The 24,582-nt window shown below is 33.9% G+C and overlaps 1 protein-coding gene across 1 annotated transcript in view; it reads right to left on the reverse strand.

The window, feature by feature from the left end:
- LOC139525344 (E3 ubiquitin-protein ligase rnf213-alpha-like) overlaps window positions 1–24,582 on the reverse strand; it is a 147,683-nt gene that overhangs the window by 56,784 nt on the left and 66,317 nt on the right. Inside the window, exons 38-54 of the mRNA XM_071320555.1 lie at window positions 24,238–24,476; window positions 21,026–21,108; window positions 20,187–20,320; window positions 19,911–20,003; window positions 17,742–17,927; window positions 12,937–13,094; window positions 11,989–12,211; window positions 11,369–11,539; window positions 10,221–10,283; window positions 9,540–9,649; window positions 6,068–6,208; window positions 3,080–3,242; window positions 2,710–2,786; window positions 2,391–2,523; window positions 1,816–1,923; window positions 1,495–1,580; window positions 876–1,073 (exon numbers count right to left, since the gene is read on the reverse strand). Of these exons, the coding sequence (XP_071176656.1) occupies window positions 876–1,073; window positions 1,495–1,580; window positions 1,816–1,923; window positions 2,391–2,523; window positions 2,710–2,786; window positions 3,080–3,242; window positions 6,068–6,208; window positions 9,540–9,649; window positions 10,221–10,283; window positions 11,369–11,539; window positions 11,989–12,211; window positions 12,937–13,094; window positions 17,742–17,927; window positions 19,911–20,003; window positions 20,187–20,320; window positions 21,026–21,108; window positions 24,238–24,476 (2,366 nt within the window). The remainder of the gene's footprint in view (window positions 1–875; window positions 1,074–1,494; window positions 1,581–1,815; window positions 1,924–2,390; window positions 2,524–2,709; window positions 2,787–3,079; window positions 3,243–6,067; window positions 6,209–9,539; window positions 9,650–10,220; window positions 10,284–11,368; window positions 11,540–11,988; window positions 12,212–12,936; window positions 13,095–17,741; window positions 17,928–19,910; window positions 20,004–20,186; window positions 20,321–21,025; window positions 21,109–24,237; window positions 24,477–24,582) is intronic.

Here is a 24,582-nt window from a genome sequence, read left to right on the forward strand (position 1 = left end):
TATGTTCTTTTCTAACCGGGCCCTATTAGGTGGTGTAACATTTTACTAAGACTATCCAAATTATTTTTGAAAGAATTCCACTCAAGCCAGGCTAGGGCCATCTTAAACTTTCAGTGAGGTGAGAGTTTTTTTGCTCGTTGCTGAAGGCCTCACTGTGTATTTGAGATGAAGAACTGCAATAAAAGCGATGTTTCTTTGATTTTTTTGTGTGCTTGTTTGCTGCGTATGACCTGATTTTGTGTCATGTCACAACCCCATATCCTTTGTTGTTTTATTATAACTACCACATCTAGTCACATTAATGCCTTGTTCATACATACATTTAATTTGAATTGAATTTGAATCGAATGCAAATCGAATACGCTAGTCGCTTTCTCACACTCTTCTTTTTTTAATTTGAATTGATTCGAATTGGCTAATTTGAATTATCAGATTCGCATTAAAAATACATTTTTGTTAATACGAATTAAAAGTTAATGTCGTTTGGACAGTAAAGCTAATTTGACGCGCATTGCAATACGAATTAGAATTGACGTTAGAACGTAATCCTTTTGGAATGTGAATTAAACTAATTCGAACTAGTTAATGCGAATTGAATTCAAATAACGTGTGAATGCTTTATAATTTAACTCTAAACCAACCAGACTTTGCACTCACCCATGAAAGCCTTATGTCTATGATTTAACCAAATTGACGATCAAAACAGACAACCTTCTACACAAAAGCAAAAAGGATATTTCCATAAACTTGAACAGGCTCAGGATGGATGCATTTTTTTTTAAGAATTATGTAAAGGACATGACTTTATCAACTTTAAATGAAGTGTTATAAGTAAAGGGTTAACTGTTTAGTACTTATATGCTATGTATAATTACTTTTTTATCAAGTATCTCATGTCTAAGGGAACTTTGACCTCACAGAACTGTTGTGCCCATTTCTGTAACTTGACTGTAAGCTCTAACTGATAAGGTGTCAGCATGGTCTTCAAAGACAAGAAATGTTTCTCCAGACGATTGATCAGTGGTATAGGAAACTTGTCATATACAATCTGTTTCTCTGCTACTACAATCAGTCTAAAAAATAATTGAACAAAATCTTCAAAAATATTCTTTCTGTACACACAAAAAAAAAGGCTGATTTTAATAAAAATTTAAAACTGACATTGGGTTGAATATTAACAGTATTCGAATTATAAACTATATCGTATAAACATGAAAACATATTACGTGAGAAATATTTCTAGAACCAAATTGTGACTAGAAATAAATGTCATCCATGTTACAAGTAATACATTACTGTATCAAAGTTACTTGTCCGTAGACAACTACTTGATATTCTATAAAGGAAATTTTCATAAGATACTGGCATTTTTTTAACGTAAAATTAGACAACACCAATAATTGCCTTTAATTTCTCATTTTACAAAAAAAAAAAAAAAGAAAAAAGAAAGTCATCAGGTAAAAAGTGCAATAATTTGAAGAAGTAAAATTTTACCTGAACGCTCTATGTACTCTACATTTTACTCTGTGTGTTCCAAGTCCTAAATCTACATATCTCTCATCACCAAACTCAACATAATACTGAAATTATTGTATACAATTTATAGTCATGAAAATCTAGAAAACAATTTTTATTTTTCAATCTTTTTTAAAAACAACAAACATGGATTGATATCCATATAAATAACCTTTTTTTTCAAGAAAATGGAGCTGCTCAACATAAAAATATGATCATAAAAAACAATAACTGAAAGAAAACACTTTATTTTAAGTAACTGTCTTATGTAGAAAACAACTTTGATGTTACAATTCCTACCTGGTTAAGTGCATCGTAAAGACTTTCATATAGATTCTCCAAGTTTAACAAGATAACTGTACTCCCAGTCTCCATACAAACTTTGATGCGGTTTATATTTCTACACACCTTCAAAATAATAGTCAAAATATTTCATTTATTCTAATTCTCTATGTTAAAACAACTCTATGGAAGAGATTTATAAATCTTTCAACTGATTAAGCTGGTCTTTTTCACAACTTTTGTCCTCATTTTACACTCATAGGGCACTTGGTGTTTTATTAATCAGAAACCAGTCTTTGGTTGAAGACCACATACTAGTGACTATATGTTCTTTTGCCTTTTACATTTTTGTGCTGGTGTTTCATAATTGGATAAACTGGGTCAGTCATTGTTTATAAAGTAAAAAGTTCAATCAATTTTAGTAATATTTTGAAATGGAAATCATGTTCTGTTAAAAATCTTGAGTTGCAAAACAATAAAATGACAATTAACATCTTAAAACATTTAGAGCAATGTGATCATTTATCTAATATATTATACATGTTCAAAAAATTACCCTTTTAAAAACTATGCCCACCCATTTTATGTTTTACCTGTGTATATTCTTGATCACTACGAAAGCTACTACCAAATATAAAAACAGCATTCTCCATGGTAAATATTTTCTGCTGTAATATGGTCAGGGCTCCATAGTTCTCTGTCAGTAACAGCATGTATCTTGTCTCACTACAGGTATAAAACATCTTTTATGAATTTCAGGTTTTTTTTTTTAATGAAGATCATACAATTTTATAACAGGTAATTTTTAAATTGAGATGAAATTGATGTATACAACAAATCTTTAATATAAGGAATCAACTAGGTATAACATAGATGTTCCATGACTTTCTTACAGTAAAGTTATAATTTTACCTATTTGACATCTTGTCACCAGTCAGACACGCCTGAATCATTCCTGCTGATGTACAGTCTGGATCATCCTCTCTTGGCTGAAATAAAATACGATAAATGATGTCAAACAATAAGAATTAGAAGCAAGGTATACCTGTTTCATTAAGTGAAAAAGAAACATTTTCTATCAAATATATGTTCATAAAAAAAATGGAAATAGTAATTCTTGAAACTTTCTGCTGGATTTTGAAGACAAATCAAGATCAATCAAGAAGATAAAACATAAAATATATTTTCTGCTATATTGGACTTGAATTTTGCAATACATGGTGTTTGAATAAATCAGGTCATTAATATATATTTTATAACATTACATAATTGTTTGGTTTACCTCCTCATCTTTGTCAACAAGATGTGATAATTTATCGTAGAAAATGTCAACCGGTTTGACATTCTCTAATCCACCAAAGTTTCTAAGGATTGAATGCTTTAGTTGAAGCCATGAGGGTTTCTTTCTAGATCTGGACAGGAAACCATACAACATCTTCAACAAACTGAAATAAATATTCAAAATTTTGCATCTGGCAAAGAATAAGATAAGAACAAGAATGTGTCTATCATACACAGATGACACCAATTGCATTTTAACTTTTTATGTTTAGTGGATAGTGAAATTGGGGTAAAAAATATCCTGTGGCATTGAAATGAGAAAGATCATATCATAAGGAACATGTGTACTAAGTTTCAGGTTGATTGGACTTCAACTTCATCAAAAAGTACCTAAACCAACTAGAGGCTCTAAAGAGCCTGTGTCGCTCACCTTGGTCTATGTGCATATTAAACAAAGGACACAAATGGATTCATGACAAAATTGTATTTTGGTGATGGTGATGTGTTTGAAGTTCTTACTTTACTGGACGATTTTGCTTCTTACAATTATATCTATAATGAACTTTGCCCATTAGTAACAGAGAACTATATTTGGTAAAAATTTAAATTACATATATTTACCAAATTAATGAAAATTGTTAAAAATTGACTATAAAGGGCAATAACTCCTTAAGGGGTCAATTGACCATTTAGGTCATGTTGACTTATTTGTAGATCTTACTTTGCTGAACATTATTGCTGTTTACAGTTTATCTCTATCTATAATAATATTCAAGATAATAACCAAAAACAGCAAAATTTCCTCAAAATTACCAATTCAGGGGCAGTAACCCAACAACCGATTGACTGATTCATCTGAAAATTTCAGGGCAGATAGATCTTGACCTGATAAACATTTTTATCCCGTCAGATTTCCTCAAAATGCTTTGGTTTTTGAGTTATAAGCCAAAAACTGCATTTTACCCCTTTGTTCTATTTTTAGCCGTGGCGGCCATCTTGGTTGGTTGACCAGGTCACGCCACACATTTTTTAAACTAGATACCCCAAAAATGATTGTGGCCAAGTTTAGATTAATTTGGCCCAGTAGTTTCAGAGGAGAAGATTTTTGTAAAAGATTACTTTAATTAACGAAAAATGGTTAAAAATTGACTATAAAGGGCAATAACTCCTAAACGGGTCAACTGACCATTTAGGTCACGTTGACTTATTTGTAGATCTTACTTTGCTGAACATTATTGCTGTTTACAGTTTATCTCTATCTATAATAATATTCAAGATAATAACCAAAAACAGCAAAATTTCCTCAAAATTACCAATTCAGGGGCAGCAACCCAACAACCGATTGACCGATTCATCTGAAAATTTCAGGGCAGATAGATCTTGACCTGATAAACATTTTTACCCCATGTCAGATTTGCTCTAAATGCTTTGGTTTTTGAGTTATAAGCCAAAAACTGCATTTTACCCCTATGTTCTATTTTTAGCCGTGGCGGCCATCTTGGTTGGTTGACCGGGTCACGCCACACATTTTTTAAACTAGATACCCCAATGATGATTGTGGCCAAGTTTGGTTTGATTTGGCCCAGTAGTTTCAGAGGAGAAGATTTTTGTAAAAGTTAACGACGACGGACGACGGACGACGGACGCCAAGTGATGAGAAAAGCTCACTTGGCCCTTCGGGCCAGGTGAGCTAAAAACTGTAACCAAAATCTTTAACCTGAAGCAAGACAGACGATGGACAAATAGACGGACACAGACCAGAAAACATAATGTCATAAATGGGACATAAAAATTGCTGACTCGCTACAACTCATTATTATGAAGGTGCATACCAAATATTAACAAGTGAAACTGCGAGCTACTGCTCACTGATGATACCCCCGCCGCAAGTGGATAATATTAATAGTGTAAAAATATGCAAGTGTTCGGTAAACAGGAAGTTGTCGAGTGATGAATCTGAAAACGCATCACACGGTATAGCTGACTTATAAAAATCCTGAAACCAAATTTCAGAAATCCTTGTATTGTAGTTCCTGAGAAAAATGTGACGAAAATTTTTAACTTGGTTATCATGTGTAAAATCATACAACTGTTCGGTAAACAGGAAGTTGTCGAGTGATGAATCTGAAAACGCATCACACGGTATAGCTGACTTATATAAATCCTGAAACCAAATTTCAGAAATCCTTGTATTGTAGTTCCTGAGAAAAATGTGACGAAAATTTTCAACTTGGCTATCATGTGTAAAATCATACAAGTGTTCGGTTAACAGGAAGTTGTCGAGTGATGAATCTGAAAACGCATCACACGGTATAGCTGACTTATATAAATCCTGAAACCAAATTTCAGAAATCCTTGTATTGTAGTTCCTGAGAAAAATGTGACGAAAGTTTTCAACATGGCTATCATGTGTAAAATCAGACAAGTGTTCGGTAAACAGGAAGTTGTCAAGTAACGCATCACACGGTATGGCTGACATATATAAATGTTGATACCAAATTACAGAAAGGGTGGATGTGTAGTTCCTGAGAAAAATGTGACGAAAGTTTCATGGGACGGACTGACTGACGGACAGACTGATTGACGGACTGATGGACTGATGGACGGACTGACGGACGGACAGACAGAGGTAAAACAGTATACCCCCCCTTTTTTAAAGCGGGGGTATAATAAATATTCCCTTTTGTAGTAGCCAAGAAAACTATGACGAAAAATTTACTTGTATAATGAGTGTTGTTATATTTCAAACTATAGGCAAACTGGAAGTGGCTACATGGCAGATAATAAATTCCCTACTCGCTACAACTCAACATTATGGAGCTTCAAACCAAATATCACATCATACTCATTCTTAGAAGCTAAGAAAACTTTGACAAAATATTTCTTTTAAATGGATGGAAGGACAGAATCCAGTGGTAATTAAACCTGCTTACGCTACTGGGATGCAGGTTTTAAAACGCAAATAAAAACAATACATGTAAATAAATACCTGTAAAAGTCTCTGAGGCCAAAGAATTCTCTCATTTCTGTGGATGCTTCTTTAAACAGGGCTAAGTAAGATTCCGCTAGATCTGGAATCAGCGGTTTTATATACTTCAATATCTTTTGTCTTTTGGTAGTACAGATTCCCCTGAAAAGAAAGAAAATATAGTCCATAGTTCTGGTTCATCAGCTGACATGGAAATTTCTCTTGAGCTAAAATTACTAAAACAATCAACCATAACTATAGAGTAATGTTGGTCATCTCAACCAAGTTGATTTTGTGCCAGTACGGTGAAACTGAAAAAAGCAATTGAGTTGAGATGACCAATGATAATCTGTTTATCGCTATTAACCCTATAATGGTTGCTAATTTCATTTACATGTACCATGGGCTAGTGCGTCCTTAGTTTCTAGCAGTAATTTTTCATATAACTCTACTGTGCCGAGAAAGGAAATTATCAGTCAGTAAGATAAAAGGAAAATTTCTTAAAATAACGATAAATACTGTTATGCTGTTTTTATAAGTTGATTTGTATCTTTGATGAGTTCCTATATAAATTAGGAATTTGCCTGGTCATTGTTTATAGCCCCTTCAAAAATATACATTTATGGGTTGTATTTTTTTTCAAATCTGTCCTTGTTGTTTGTGAGGTTTCTGCTGATTCTTAATCCTTACCATGCGGTGACCCTCATATGACGGGCGTACCCAATTAACCATTATTTGGCTCCAATGGCGTTCCATACTTTTAGAAGTCCACTTTATGATACTTATTTTAAAAGTTATGGATGTTCCGTCAACCTGAGGCTATATATATTCACGTTTCTCATGTAAAAGTAGCATTTTGAGCACAAATGCGGACTTGGAAAATTGAAATTGGCTAAAACTCGGTTTTCTGGAGGGGTGGGCTTCACATCTGTATCTTACACAGGAAGTTCAGAGGCATAAAACTTGCAAAAATAGTGCAAACCCACGGCCATATAACTACTGATCATTATTATTATTGAAATACGCATAGGAAACAACTACTTCCGGTTTTGGGTCCATTTGAAGTCAAAAATCGGCAAAAATCGTGAAATTCAGTATTTTTGGTCCAAATGACCTTCTGTAGACTGCTGAACCAAGATCAGATTCACTCCGACCTAACAACTGCTGGGGTCAATTCGTTAACTAGGGTCCACTCTACATGCAGGCTACAGCTGGATACCTTTACCAGCATCCCTGGGTCTTCTTGGTCAAGAGAAAGAACGAAAAATAGGCAAAATTGACGCTTTTTGCACCTGATGACCCACTTTGGGGCAAATTCCCGCCCACCCACCCCAGCCTCCTCACCCCGACCACCCCACCCTGTGATCACCTATATTAGATTTAAAGGAATCAATATGCTACAGCAACAGAGCTTAGCTCATTTGCATATAATTTGCATATTTTTGCAAATAAACGAAAATTAGACATTTTCTGAAAACAATTCAGCATGGTAAGGGTTAAGGCCCTTGGTAGTAGAAACCAATTTTTGTCCAGTTTTAGCTCAAATTTGGATGTTTTTTCATCTTATTATGGGTCAGAAGGGGTCAGGAAGGCCTCCAGATACAAGGATAAGTTCAAAAACGCTTAAAATTTTTTTTTTTTTTTTAAGTTTGTTAACCCTTACCATGCGGTGGCCGTCATATGACGGGCGTACCCAATTAACCGTTATTTGGCTCCAATGGCGTTCCATACTTTTAGAAGTCCACTTTATGATACTTATTTTAAAAGTTATGGATGTTCCGTCAACCTGAGGCTATCCATATTCACGTTTCTCATGTATAAGTAGCATTTTGAGAACAAATGCGGACTTGGAAAATTGAAATTGGCTAAAACTCGGTTTTCTGGAGGGGTGGGCTTCACATCTGTATCTTACACAGGAAGTTCAGAGGCATAAAACTTGCAAAAATAGTGCAAACCCATGGCCATATAACTACTGATCGTTATTATTATTGAAATACGCATAGGAAACAACTACTTCCGGTTTTGGGTCCATTTGAAGTCAAAAATCGGCAAAAATCGTGAAATTCAGTATTTTTGGTCCAAATGACCTTCTGTAGACTGCTGAACCAAGATCAGATTCACTCCGACCTAACAACTGCTGGGGTCAATTCGTTAACTAGGGTCCACTCTACATGCAGGCTACAGCTGGATACCTTTACCAGCATCCCTGGGTCTTCTTGGTCAAGAGAAAGAACGAAAAATAGGCAAAATTGACGCTTTTTGCACCTGATGACCCACTTTGGGGCAAATTCCCGCCCACCCACCCCAGCCTCCTCACCCCGACCACCCCACCCTGTGATCACCTATATTAGATTTAAAGGAATCAATATGCTACAGCAACAGAGCTAAGCTCATTTGCATATAATTTGCATATTTTTGCAAATAAACGAAAATTAGACATTTTCTGAAAACAATTCAGCATGGTAAGGGTTAAGGCCCTTGGTAGTAGAAACCAATTTTTGTCCAGTTTTAGCTCAAATTTGGATGTTTTTTCATCTTATTATGGGTCAGAAGGGGTCAGGAAGGCCTCCAGATACAAGGATAAGTTCAAAAACGCTTAAAAAATTTTATTTTTTTTTAAGTTTGTTAACCCTTACCATGCGGTGGCCGTCATATGACGGGCGTACCCAATTAACCGTTATTTGGCTCCAATGGCGTTCCATACTTTTAGAAGTCCACTTTATGATACTTATTTTAAAAGTTATGGATGTTCCGTCAACCTGAGGATGTCCATATTCACGTTTCTCATGTATAAGTAGCATTTTGAGAACAAATGCGGACTTGGAAAATTGAAATTGGCTAAAACTCGGTTTTCTGGAGGGGTGGGCTTCACATCTGTATCTTACACAGGAAGTTCAGAGGCATAAAACTTGCAAAAATAGTGCAAACCCACGGCCATATAACTACTGATCGTTATTATTATTGAAATACGCATAGGAAACAACTACTTCCGGTTTTGGGTCCATTTGAAGTCAAAAATCGGCAAAAATCGTGAAATTCAGTATTTTTGGTCCAAATGACCTTCTGTAGACTGCTGAACCAAGATCAGATTCACTCCGACCTAACAACTGCTGGGGTAAATTCGTTAACTAGGGTCCACTCTACATGCAGGCTACAGCTGGATACCTTTACCAGCATCCCTGGGTCTTCTTGGTCAAGAGAAAGAACGAAAAATAGGCAAAATTGACGCTTTTTGCACCTGATGACCCACTTTGGGCATGGCACAACAAAATGAAGATTTGCCCCATATATCAAGACATTATTACTTGTAGCTGCTGAGAAATAGTGACAGACATGTATCCTGTAGAAACAGATGTATAGAAGCAAACTTTTTTTCTTTTGGACAAATAAAAACAAATTGTGACATGGAAGTTCCAACTATTAAAACTAATCAAATGTCACATTTAAGAGATTTATATGCAACATCAAGTTACAAACAAACTAAATATCATACTCAGCACTTTCGATGAGTTCTGTGATATCAGGAACTTCTCTCTGTACAAGGATGCCTCGATTCATTTTAGCTGGATCCAGAGCCCAGTTTGATATACCAATGAAGGCAACCTATTTAAAAAGCATTTTATTACGTTAATCTTTAAAGCCATATTTGGCCATTTTAACATATAACATTATGTTACATTTTCTAATCAAAATCTCCCAATTAAAATAACATTCTTATGGTAACCCACTTTTTCCAAAATAACACATGCACAAGAAAAAATCTATTCTGGGTGGTTATACTTTAATCAACTTCATACTTATTTGGACTTTTTAACTTTTTTGGATTCGAGCGTCACTGATGTGTCTTTTGTAGACGAAACGGGCATCTGGCGTATGTACAAAATTTAATACTGGTATCTATGATGAGTTTATATACTTTAGAAAAATTAAAGTATCTGCAAACAGGAAGTTACTGCCTGACAGATCTGAATTCTTAAAAATTGCAGACTATATTTAAAATCCTTTCTAAATATAGTAACTGAGTAAAATATAGGAAAAGTTATGGAAAGACATATTTATCCAAGTTTAATTTGTACTCTGTGAATGAATTCAGAGTATAATAATTCTATCAAATCAAAAAAAAATTGTGGAAAATAATATTTGATCATTCTAAAGCCTTTTATACATACCATACCTTTTTATATTTTTCTGGTTTTTCATCATCAGGGCAACCATCTTCCAACAAAGGATGTAAAGTCTACAAAAAATCAAAATTGGTATAGATCACAAGTTTAAATTATTCTTGTGTGAAATTGCTGTGTTGTCTGCCTTCTTTATTGAGGACTTACTGGGTTGTTGGATATCAGAGACCACCAATATAGAAAACATATGTTTGGCAATCAAGTTGTACTTATAGTTATGCGTTTACTTTTCTACATTGGATAGAGGTATAGGGGGAGGGTTGAGATCTCATAAACATGTTTAACCCAGCCATATTTTTGCACCTGTCCCAAGTCAGAAGCCTTTGTTAGTCTTGTATTATTTTTAATTTTAGCTTCTTGTGTATAATTTGGAATTTAGTATGGCGTTCATTATCACTGAACTAGTATATATATTTATTTAGGGGCCAGCTGAAGGACACTTCTGGGTGCGGGAATTTCTCACTGCGTTGAAGATCTATTGGTGACCTTCTGCTGTTTGTCTGTTCTATGGTCGGGTTGTTGTCTCTTTGACACATTCCCATTTTCATTCTCAACTTTATGGTTTGTAGGCAGAATCAAAGGGCACACTTTTTTAAAACTAGATTCCCCAAGGCTGACTTTGGACAACTTTATTTTCATTTTACCCAGGAGTTTCACATTATGATGATTTTTGTTAAAGTAAACGAACTATGGACACCAGACGAATGCAGCCAATTGATTGCAAAAGCTCTCACTATAAAAAACAAAGATGTGATATAATTGCCAATGAGACAACTTTCCACAGGAGACCAAATGACACAGAAATTAACAACTATAGGTCACTGCACCGCCTTCAACAATGAACAAAACCCATACAGCATAGTCAGCTATAAAAGGCTGTTTTGAGGTTTTGATGTGTAAATCTTCATACAAATTTGAAGATAATCTTATAAAAAGAAAGACCTCTCTCAGTGCTTTGATGGATAGTAACAATCATTTATAATTGACAGGATCTAAAGCAAAATAAGAGGATATTAGGATAATAAAGAGGTGATGGACAGATTGACTAAAAATTATGAGAAGATGATAACCTCCAAATCTTCAGTTGCATTATGTATAATTATCTCATATTTCAATAATAAGTACATGAAAATGAACCTACCTTCAAAGGCATTCTGGGAGAATCTTCTGCCAGACCAATTTCATCCAATACAACAATAGACACAAATCTATCCAGAGGTTTATCTTTCTGGAAGTTAGCACATTGTCTAAACATACCCACAATACCTTCTGGTACTGATAAAGGACTGCACTGGTATGATACCATCTGAACCTGTAGAGAAATCAAATGTGCATTGCTGTTTGTTCTTTTTGTCACTTTTTCTAGGACCGCAATGTATTAAATAATCAGAAATTTATAAAGAATATTACATTCACCCACTGATAACCACGTAAAACTAATCCTAATTAAGTTCAATTGAAATAAAGACAAAACCAATATATTTTTATGAAACAAAATGAAATGTTTCTACAGTAAATGTACTAAATGTATAATTTTAAATCAAGAAGTTGCAGGTGATGTATACCTACTTTTTATTGTACAAGAATGTAAAATCCCATTCTAAGTGGCTTTAATGATAGTATCTTCGAATAGGAAGTGATGGCCTGGCAGATCTAAATATTTCTTCCAGAACAACATAATGTCAGAAAATGACAAAGTAAAGTATACAATGTCAAATTTAAACACCACCCTCTCTATGAGTAGTAGAATTTATATATCACCTGTTTATAGTTTTTGAATAGATCATCTTGTGCAGCATTTCCCTGCATGGCATCAGCTACTATGGTCTTAGCTAGAGATTTAGAACTTCCAGGTTTACCCACCAAAAACATTGGAATTCTCAGCTCTATACATACGATCATCATAAATACATTCTCTTTTAAAGCCTGATTTTTTGCAATATTTGGTAACAAGTTAACACTATCTAGGAACACAGACTGGCAGCTGGAAAATACATAATATTATTCATATTCCTTCTTGTGTCAGACATCCAAGGGAAGCAACCCCTCAAGAAATCACAGTTTTATCCAATTTCAATTTTTAAAGTTCATATCTGAGCTCAAAATGAACATAAGGAAGCTGGCTTGTCCTGTTTTGGATTTTTTGTCAGATTTTCGACATCCTCTGGTTTTATCCATTTGAATGCCTTGAAAAAAAATTCCCAGTAACCCCCATTTTTCTTTTTGTAAATCTTTTACATGTATAATGATAAGCCATCTGTAAAAGTCTTATAAAATTTTAATTACTTTTTAACAGTTTTTGAGAACTTCAACTTGTCAATGATAAATCTATGAAAAGCCTAGAGAGAATATTTTCCCGCCAAAATTTCAATGGCTAATATCTCGAAAACAAGCACGGTGACCTATATATTATTTTTGCTCTTTGGATTCCTTTAATAATCCCCTATCAATATAAACTAGTGTTTTGAAAAGTTAATTACTTTGAAACTGAGAAGCGAACTCCCATAACAACTAAGAAGCATGACAATAAATAACGTGAGGTTTGACACTTATATAAATGTCACAAAGTTGTCTTCTGAAAGTATTGACAGCCATTAGAGCCAAAAAAAAACAGTATTTTGAGTAAGGTCGTAATAATATAGTCCCCACATGGTAAGGGTTAATATGTAGATTAGAAGGTAGCATCATAAAAAGTCAAACTAAACCTACTTTGAAATTTCCTCTTCAATCTGGTTTGCTCCTCCTACCAGAAGTAATGGTTGTTTAAAATACTTGGCTACTGTATCTCGGTACTCTTCTCTATTTTTTAAACAAGCATGATAACAAACTCCAAGAGCAAGAACCAATGATCTAGTGATCTCATTTATCTATTGTACAGAAATTAAAATTGTTAGTAAACATTGATTCATAAAATTACATGCAAGTTTATAAAGGTAATGGTTTTTAAGGTGTGACTTTCAGGAATTAACAATCAATTTGTGTGATATACTGCTAATATGATATACATTTATGTATAGATTATTGTGCTTATAACACATTGATATTGTAAAATATCAACTGCTTTTCATAATACAAACCTTTTATAGCAAGAAAGTGGACGAACAAGCAAAATACCTTCTATTTGTGTCCAGCAGCTGATATTTAACCAATGGCGTAGCTAGAAGAAAACGATGTGCAAGCAACTACTGCCGAGCGGAGCGAGGCAAAAAATTTTGGGACCCTTTAATTCGCTTTTCGGTCATAGGACAGTTTAAAGAGGAGCTCCATGTAGATAGGACTTATAAACATTTATGAACGTAAAACTAATAATACATGAATCTTCTGAATAGAGTAAATCATGGTTGATTTAATACATAACATGATAAACAACACATTTTTGAATTACAGAATTTACTCAACATTGACCAAAACCTGCTCTTCGGGTCTAAGTCTTTGGGTCTAAGCAGAAACGAACTTCTCTATTACTTTGTCAACATTCACACTGAAATCCCGATCAATATGCAGTAAAGCTAGCGATTATAACCTGTCGTTGTTCATTGTTGATCGTACATTTGTTTTCAACAGACTTAATACACTGATTGAATGGTAGCACTCGCGAGATGTTATAAACCAGCGAACGTGTTCTCCATCGGGCGACCTCCCGATTGAAATTGTTCGCCAAATACAAGCCAGGTCATTTTGTATGTCTCAGACAATGTTGAGAATTATTCGTTGGTTATAGTTCCTACAACACGAGGAAAGAGATACGACACAACGAAGCTATTTTCTGATAATACCAGACACCCTCTACTCTCCAATTCCATTATCATATGATCTACGTGTGTGAACGCAAAATATAATGAGACTTTCCAATGCTGTTTTGGCGTGTTTTCAGAGTGATTGGCTCTGGTAGTCTGTCGAATACATCGCCTCGGCATATTTTCAATAATATCAAAGGGTTTCGCTAAATCTAATGGTCGATTGGTACATCGCATCGCAAACAGATAAGCCGTACTCTGTAAAATGTGCTCCGAAACTACACGTCTTAGACTGAGTATAATAAATTCAAATCTGGTAAAAGATACAAGTTACTGTCCGATTTTTACAGGATCTCCAATAAAACGTTTATTTTGAAATGCCGTTATTTAATGACAATTCATCAATTAAAAAGTTACAACATATGTGTTTCCTTTAACCATAATTAAAAAATTTTGGGACCCTTTAATTCGCTTTTCGGTCATAGGACAGTTTAAAGAGGAGCTCCATGTAGATAGGACTTATAAACATTTATGAACGTAAAACTAATAATACATGAATCTTCTGAATAGAGTAAATCATGGTTGATTTAATACATAACATGATAAACAACACATTTTTGAATTACAGAATTTACTCAACATTGACCAAAACCTGCTCTTCGGGTCTAAGTCTTTGGGTCTAAGCAGAAACGAACTTCTCTATTACTTTGTCAACATTCACACTGAAATCCCGATCAATATGCAGTAAAGCTAGCGATTATAACCTGTCGTTGTTCATTGTTGATCGTACATTTGTTTTCAACAGACTTAATACACTGATTGAATGGTAGCACTCGCGAGATGTTATAAACCAGCGAACGTGTTCTCCATCGGGCGACCTCCCGATTGAAATTGTTCGCCAAATACAAGCCAGGTCATTTTGTATGTCTCAGACAATGTTGAGAATTATTCGTTGGTTATAGTTCCTACAACACGAGGAAAGAGATACGACACAACGAAGCTATTTTCTGATAATACCAGACACCCTCTACTCTCCAATTCCATTATCATATGATCTACGTGTGTGAACGCAAAATATAATGAGACTTTCCAATGCTGTTTTGGCGTGTTTTCAGAGTGATTGGCTCTGGTAGTCTGTCGAATACATCGCCTCGGCATATTTTCAATAATATCAAAGGGTTTCGCTAAATCTAATGGTCGATTGGTACATCGCATCGCAAACAGATAAGCCGTACTCTGTAAAATGTGCTCCGAAACTACACGTCTTAGACTGAGTATAATAAATTCAAATCTGGTAAAAGATACAAGTTACTGTCCGATTTTTACAGGATCTCCAATAAAACGTTTATTTTGAAATGCCGTTATTTAATGACAATTCATCAATTAAAAAGTTACAACATATGTGTTTCCTTTAACCATAATTAAAAAATTTTGGGACCCTTTAATTCGCTTTTCGGTCATAGGACAGTTTAAAGAGGAGCTCCATGTAGATAGGACTTATAAACATTTATGAACGTAAAACTAATAATACATGAATCTTCTGAATAGAGTAAATCATGGTTGATTTAATACATAACATGATAAACAACACATTTTTGAATTACAGAATTTACTCAACATTGACCAAAACCTGCTCTTCGGGTCTAAGTCTTTGGGTCTAAGCAGAAACGAACTTCTCTATTACTTTGTCAACATTCACACTGAAATCCCGATCAATATGCAGTAAAGCTAGCGATTATAACCTGTCGTTGTTCATTGTTGATCGTACATTTGTTTTCAACAGACTTAATACACTGATTGAATGGTAGCACTCGCGAGATGTTATAAACCAGCGAACGTGTTCTCCATCGGGCGACCTCCCGATTGAAATTGTTCGCCAAATACAAGCCAGGTCATTTTGTATGTCTCAGACAATGTTGAGAATTATTCGTTGGTTATAGTTCCTACAACACGAGGAAAGAGATACGACACAACGAAGCTATTTTCTGATAATACCAGACACCCTCTACTCTCCAATTCCATTATCATATGATCTACGTGTGTGAACGCAAAATATAATGAGACTTTCCAATGCTGTTTTGGCGTGTTTTCAGAGTGATTGGCTCTGGTAGTCTGTCGAATACATCGCCTCGGCATATTTTCAATAATATCAAAGGGTTTCGCTAAATCTAATGGTCGATTGGTACATCGCATCGCAAACAGATAAGCCGTACTCTGTAAAATGTGCTCCGAAACTACACGTCTTAGACTGAGTATAATAAATTCAAATCTGGTAAAAGATACAAGTTACTGTCCGATTTTTACAGGATCTCCAATAAAACGTTTATTTTGAAATGCCGTTATTTAATGACAATTCATCAATTAAAAAGTTACAACATATGTGTTTCCTTTAACCATAATTAAAAAATTTTGGGACCCTTTAATTCGCTTTTCGGTCATAGGACAGTTTAAAGAGGAGCTCCATGTAGATAGGACTTATAAACATTTATGAACGTAAAACTAATAATACATGAATCTTCTGAATAGAGTAAATCATGGTTGATTTAATACATAACATGATAAACAACACATTTTTGAATTACAGAATTTACTCAACATTGACCAAAACCTGCTCTTCGGGTCTAAGTCTTTGGGTCTAAGCAGAAACGAACTTCTCTATTACTTTGTCAACATTCACACTGAAATCCCGATCAATATGCAGTAAAGCTAGCGATTATAACCTGTCGTTGTTCATTGTTGATCGTACATTTGTTTTCAACAGACTTAATACACTGATTGAATGGTAGCACTCGCGAGATGTTATAAACCAGCGAACGTGTTCTCCATCGGGCGACCTCCCGATTGAAATTGTTCGCCAAATACAAGCCAGGTCATTTTGTATGTCTCAGACAATGTTGAGAATTATTCGTTGGTTATAGTTCCTACAACACGAGGAAAGAGATACGACACAACGAAGCTATTTTCTGATAATACCAGACACCCTCTACTCTCCAATTCCATTATCATATGATCTACGTGTGTGAACGCAAAATATAATGAGACTTTCCAATGCTGTTTTGGCGTGTTTTCAGAGTGATTGGCTCTGGTAGTCTGTCGAATACATCGCCTCGGCATATTTTCAATAATATCAAAGGGTTTCGCTAAATCTAATGGTCGATTGGTACATCGCATCGCAAACAGATAAGCCGTACTCTGTAAAATGTGCTCCGAAACTACACGTCTTAGACTGAGTATAATAAATTCAAATCTGGTAAAAGATACAAGTTACTGTCCGATTTTTACAGGATCTCCAATAAAACGTTTATTTTGAAATGCCGTTATTTAATGACAATTCATCAATTAAAAAGTTACAACATATGTGTTTCCTTTAACCATAATTAATTTATAAATTTTTATTTTGGCATTTTTTTTTTGCTTGCCGAATCGATGTGCACGCAACTGCGTGTTAGCGTATAGGGAGCTACGCGCCTGTTAACAATATGTATACAAAGAAAACCTGCTAATTTATTTATCATTCTAACACGGGTCTTTTCTCCTCCCGTATACAGTTATACTGCTGATGAAAGTAAGCTTGATGATGTCTCTTTAAACATTGTGATATTGATGATAACTTCTCCTCAGACGCCACTGATAATGTCTGCTTACTCATCAAACCTGTGACACAAGAATTATAAAATATGCTGATTTCAAAGTTAGTTCTTAACAGTGCATGTGTGCAAAACAGTTATTTTCTTGTTAGGAAAAGAAGGAAAAGACAGAGGTAATTATATTATATACCTGTGGTGGAAGTACGGCTACATCTTCCATAGATTCATCATCTGAGTCTGTTTCTGAATCAGAATCCTCTAATTCACCTCTCATTCTCCTAAACAACAACTGGTCCTCATTGCTCTGTTTGTAGAACCAACTCATCACTTGTAAAACTCTCTCTACATCCCTCAGGCTTACAAAACTACACTCATCCTGAAATACAGTGAAATTTCAGTTTATGATAGTTACCTTTGAGATAGACAATGAAATTCATTGTCACTTTTATGACTTAATTCCAAATACATGTGTTGAAGGCCGTACATTGACCTATAGTTGTTTACTTTTATAGTGTTTCCTGCAGCTTTTAAAAAGGGCAGGGTAATTGTTAGCTCAGAGGGCACATTAAGCGCGATGGACAACAATTTTAGGGCACTTACTTAACATAAACAGGCAATTTCTATAAAATGGATTCATTTAAAACATACTAGTTTAATACTATAAAAAGGACATATACATCTGTAATCAATCATTAAAACAAATTGTTAAACAAGAAAAAGTGTTTAAAACATATATATATGAAATATTTAAAACAATAAACACAATTAAAAACAAAATCAGTTCTTTAAAAACAAGAAAGCACTATGTCATATACATGTATATAAAAATATTGCTTTGGTCATATCATTTGTCATTGACAAATCCTCCTTTTTTTCCCTAAAAACAGATTGACACATTCCCTGATATCCAGGGTCATTTTTAGTAACCAAAATTTATTAAATTACAAAAAAAAATAACTTTACAAATTAACCCCCTCCCCTCTACACCCTTTTCCAAATTAAATTAATATATATACAACAAGTTTTACTACTTTCATGGCACTACCATATCAGCTGTTTATTTTAAATGTCTATAAATAGCCAGACATAGTTGTCTGTTACTTAGGTGTTTTCCCCAAGTATTTTTCCCGCCTAAAATGATCATGTGACATGTTTGTAAACAAAAGAAAACATTTGATCAAGGAATTCATTTATTTTCTGGATTATTCTGCTTTTAATAATTTAGTTTGGATTTTTATTCATTTCATTTAAGGTACAGTCAAGCATTTGTATTTAAAAAATAGTTTGCAAAGAATTTTTACTTTTCAATTTGACAAATGTCTCATGATCACCGTTCATTGGCTTGTTCAACCATGCAAACAATGTAAATTATGTAAATTAGAAATCTATCAGCTGTAAAAAATTTTTATCTAAGCATCACATCGATGTTTTATCATTAATCTTCTAGGCAAAACGATGTTTCTGGGACTTGGGGGATACAATCAGGACCCGTGATTAGTATCTGTATTCACTATTCAATCTATTGCAGTTTGCTAATCAGCTGATTACGAAATCGATTACAAAATGGCGACCTAGTGAACTTTTGTTTTGAAGGGAAATAACTCGAGCGGTATTCATAAAATATGTCTTTCAGTACCGGTTGTTAATTACGACGATAAAGGCATGGCGTCAGGAATTACGACAAAATTAGGGCAGGGCGCCAATTTTTTTCCCCAAAAAGGGCAGGGCGTCAAGAAATCGCGGCAGGGCGCCATTACACGCCAAAACCACCTGTAGGAAACACTATTTTATAAATTGTTATTTGGATGGAGATTTGTCTCATTTGGCACGCATACCACATCTTCCTATATCTATCTGAGAGAACCATCTTTCTATGTTTATTTAGTTGTTGACCTCAGTTTTACCTGTAATTACGTCAGCCACATTTTAACTTTATATGGCTACTAATTATACAAATAATTGTGCCAAACATTAGTTCAATATCCTTATGGAGGTTTGATAAGTATAGCCTATCTGGTTTTCTACACATTGATATAGAAAAATATTGTTTATCCTCCTAATACTGGTCTTTTTTATTCCCCTTAAGCAGATTAAAGCTTGATGAAAGTAAGCTTGATAACATCTCTCCACTCATTGTGACATTACCCATAACTTGGCAAAGATTGTCAAAATAAGTGTAATTAATATGTTCTAAGGATGATTGAGAAGTAGTTTGCTCTAATCTGCCTCTAGATTTCATGGGAGAAGAGTTTCTTGAAGATTAAGACCAAATTTTGGAAAGCCAGTTTATCTTCATAAATCTACATGTAAAGTTTTTCATTATTCCTGTAATATTTATTGAGTATATTAGTACAATTACCTTCTGTTGTCTCATAAAGTCTTGTGATACAGTCAGTATCTTACTTAAGACTGTCTCCAATCCTTGAATGTCAGGGAGTTCTCCATTCTTCACCTACAATACAATATGAACAGATTAAATGCCAAAGTACAAATTAATTCTAATTTTAAAACCTTGTACTTTTACTTAATATCAAGCTGTGTAAAGCTATGTTAAGAATATCCTCGTTTTACTTTATATTCTTTAAACTGTTGAATAATTATTATAGATTTAAGCATTAAACCAGTCAATACTTACATATCTACGGACCATCTGTTTTATGTACATCTCCTCTACTTCTGTTTTCAGTTGTCCAAAGTCCCAAACTAGAGGCAACATGCTTTGTGGGAGTGGCTGAACTCTGTATACCAATCTTCTCATTGGTACACGCCCTAAAATAATAAGAACCTTAGGTGAATAAGCTCACATACCCAATGTCCCTATATAAAGGGAGACGCTTTTAGTTGGGGATTTAGACATTAATTGAAAAAAAAAAAAAAACTTTTTTTAAGAAAATATGACCATGACCTAAAATTTACTGACATCAAAATCAATAGGCATTTTCCTATAATTATAAGCAAATATTTATCCAATTTAGGTTTCAATCCCACATTTAGTATTTGATTTAGAATCCATAAATAACTTTTATATACAAATTCCAGTCTTTTTTTTTTAGTGACATTGACCTTGAAATTTAAAATATTGACCTCAAAACCATCATGGATCTTCCTCTGACTATATGTGACCAAATATCCAAGTATGATTGCAATTCAATATTGCACTTTATTTGTTAGCAAATAAAAATGAAAATGACTGACAAACTGAATGACTCAGAAATGTCAAAAACCATATATCTCCTCTGAGGCTATTGGTCACATGAGCTGAACAGCCATTCAGGTGTTATGAGGGTTATTTTTCAAAAGTGCATCAGACAAAGAAAGGTGTCACATACTGCCTCTCGTATAGCAATGCAATTCCTATGCAAAATTTAACAAAAATCTCATCTAATCTAGTTTTTGATTAACCGGATAAAATGCTGCAAAGCATTGCAACACTCGTACTTGATCAGCCTATAATAAATATTTTTCTCATTTTACCCAGTTTATCTGTTGTTTTGTCAGCATCTACATGATAACCAAGTCCTGCTTGTTCTAATCTCTTTATCAACTCATCAGAATGTCTACAAAAATACAAGTAAATAATATCTATATATCAGTATACAGGTTTATATCAATGTGAATTTCAAATGAATATGTTTGGTATACAGTAATGAGACAGCAAGCCAACATAAAACCAGATGCTCCGCAGGGCGAAGCTTTATACGACCGCAGAGGTTGAACCCTGAACGGTTGGGGCAAGTATGGACACAACATTCAAGCTGGATTCAGCTCTAAATTTGGATTGTGATTAAATAGTTGACACAGCATAGGTTTCTGACACAGAATGAATGTGTTCTAATGAACTTAAAATTTTTGTTTTCTCTTGGAGCAATTCACTATGCTGTTGAATATTAATCCTCTCAAAAAAATGTTTGAAGAAATTTTCTTTTTTATTTATGAAATTTCAAATGAGAAAAATTGAACCCAATTTTTTTAATCACATCCCCCTTTCCCTTATTCCAAAACTAATCTCAATTAAAATTTCTAATGGAGTTTGCAACAATAACTACTCATTTAAATACATCATAAAATATTAAGATGTAAAAAAACTGCTTGTTATCACTAAATGGTAAAGATTATTTTAATTTATCAGTTGGTAGTAAAAAGTGAATATACATTGTATATTGTATATAACAAAGATTTAAGTTGATTCTGGACAAAGAAAGATAACTCCAATTAAAAAAAAATCTTGCTATTGCACAATACTTTGCAATTAGATATTTCTTGCTTACTATTCTGGACAAAGAAAGATAACTCTAATTAAAAAAAAATTTGCTATTTCACAATATTGTGCAATTAGATATTTCTTGCCATTGCGCAATACTGTGCAATTGAAAAGACTTGCTATTGCACAATACTTAATATAATAATTTTAGATCCTGATTTAAACCAACTTGAAAACTGGGCCCATAATAAAAAATCTAAGTACATTTTTGGATTCAGCATATCAAAGAACCCCAAGATTTCAATTTTTGTTAAAATCAGACTAAGTTTAATTTTGGACCCTTTGGACTTTAGTGTAGACCAATTTGAAAACAGGACCAAAAATGAAGAATCTACATACACAGTTAGATATGGTATATCAAAGAATCCCATTTATTCAATTTTTGATGAAATCAAACAAAGTTTAATTTTGGACTCCGATTTGGACCAACTTGAAAACTGGGCCAATAATCAAGAATCTAAGTACATTTTTAGATTCAGCATATCAAAGAACCTGATTCATTTTTTGTCAAAATCAAACTAAGTTTAATTTTGGACCCTTTGGACCTTAATGTAGACCAATTTGAAAACGGGACCAAAAGTTAAGAATCTACATGCACAGTCATGACAGTTAGATTCGGCATATCAAAGAACCCCAATTATTCAATTTTGATGAAATCAAACAAAGTTTAATTTTGGACCCTTTGGGCCCCTTATTATGTTGGGACCAAAACTCCCAAAATCAATACCAACCTTCCTTTTATGGTCATAAACCTTGTGTTTAAATTTCATAGATTTCTATTTACTCATACTAACGTTATGGTGCGAAAACCAAGAAAAATGCTTATTTGGGTCCCTTTTTGGCCCCTAATTCCTAAACTGTTGGGACCTAAACTCCCAAAATCAATACCAACCTTCCTTTTGTAGTCATTAACATTGTTTTTAAATTTCATTGATTTCTATTTACTTAAACTAAAGTTATTGTGCGAAAACCAAGAATAATGCTTATTTGGGCCCTTTTTTGGCCCCTAATTCCTAAACTGTTGAAACCAAAACTCCCAAAATCAATCCCAACCGTTCTTTTGTGGTCATAAACCTTGTGTCAAAATTTCATAGATTTCTATTAACTTAAACTAAAGTTATAGTGCGAAAACCAAGAAAATGCTTATTTGGGCCCTTTTTGGCCCCTAATTCCTAAAATGTTGGGACCAAAACTCCCAAAATCAATACCAACCTTCCTTTTGTGGTCATAAACCTTGTGTTAAAATTTCATAGATTTCCATTCACTTTTACTAAAGTTAGAGTGCGAAAACTAAAAGTATTCGGACGACGACGACGACGACGACGACGACGCAGACGACGACGCCAACGTGATAGCAATATACGACGAAAAATTTTTCAAATTTTGCGGTCATATAAAAATCAATTAGACAGCATATTCTCTTATCATATTACATATCTATTGGCAAGATGAGTAAAGAACAAAGAAAGGAATCATTCTAGCTGTCTTAACCCTTAGACTGATGCATTTATTTCTATTGTACTTTTGTGTATTGCTGAATAAAATTTTAATCACTGACATATGTTCACTTACAATTGCTGTATCTTTATAAATATTGAATATTCATCAATAAAAGTTAAATAAAAAAGGATTGTTAGATTCTGTATTTTTTATTTATTTAATTGTTGTGTGAGTCTCTGGTCATTTTTTACCTGTACAGGTGCAAATAGAGGTAAACAAAGGTACACTTTTTTTCATGTTTTATTAACGAATCCATCAATGTAAAAACTTTACAAAAGTATCCATGACTTCAGAATTGAACCAAATATAGTTAAAAATCTCTTTTAAGAACTTGTTCCATTGTGATTATCAAAAGAAAAAAGTTTCTGCTCGGACCAACTGCCTTTTTTATGCAACTATTTTCCTGTATTTTCCTCTGACTTTCACTGCACTGACTTTTACTTCCATGTACAAATATATTTATACGTCAAGTTCATTGTAATAGCTTTCATCAATAAAAAATCTTGACAAACTTAAATTTTGAATCTATCAATGTCAGTGATCAATATTGATTCACATTTGAAAGGCGCAATGATAAACATCGCAAATCCTGTTTTGTGTCATTTAAAGTCAAGAGACAATCGAAAGAACACAGATTTTTAACCAATAAGAATCCATACAAGTCGAAACTGCTGCAATCTCATAAATATTGACTCGGCCCATTCCATAGTAACTGTGTAAACAAACGAGTTTTAAAAACGACTTTAGTCGGGCGTAGCAGTAGCGGACTGCTTTATTGGAACAACAATAGTCAGGCATAGTAGTCTAAGGGTTAAAACATATAAAATTTTCGTGTCTGATTAGAAAGTTGAAAGTTATAAGCCTAAATAGTGGTTTAGGTAAAAAGTGGTTAAAATAAAGAAACATATTTTAATATAGAACTTACTTTCTATATGGATTACAAGCAGCCACTATTTTCAACCTCTCGTGAAGATTAATTGGTTTCCCTCCGAGAGATTTGTCACACATGATTTCCTTTATAACACCAATGGCTTCAGTTGTATTAGCTTCATCAAAGAACAATACAGTGTCCATGTTTTTGTACTTCTGTGCATTATCCATGGCAACTACTTCAGCTAACTGAACCTTTTTTACAATGTCTGAAGGTTTTGTACCACCATGTACCTTTAATTATCAATAAATGTTTACTAGCATGCATGAGGACACAAAAAGGTCAAAAATATTTTGAATCTACAAAAGACATAGATTTACATAGACCATAATAACATCA

The sequence above is a fragment of the Mytilus edulis genome, chromosome 5 (genome assembly GCF_963676685.1).
Source record: "Mytilus edulis chromosome 5, xbMytEdul2.2, whole genome shotgun sequence".
NCBI lineage: Eukaryota > Metazoa > Mollusca > Bivalvia > Mytilida > Mytilidae > Mytilus > Mytilus edulis.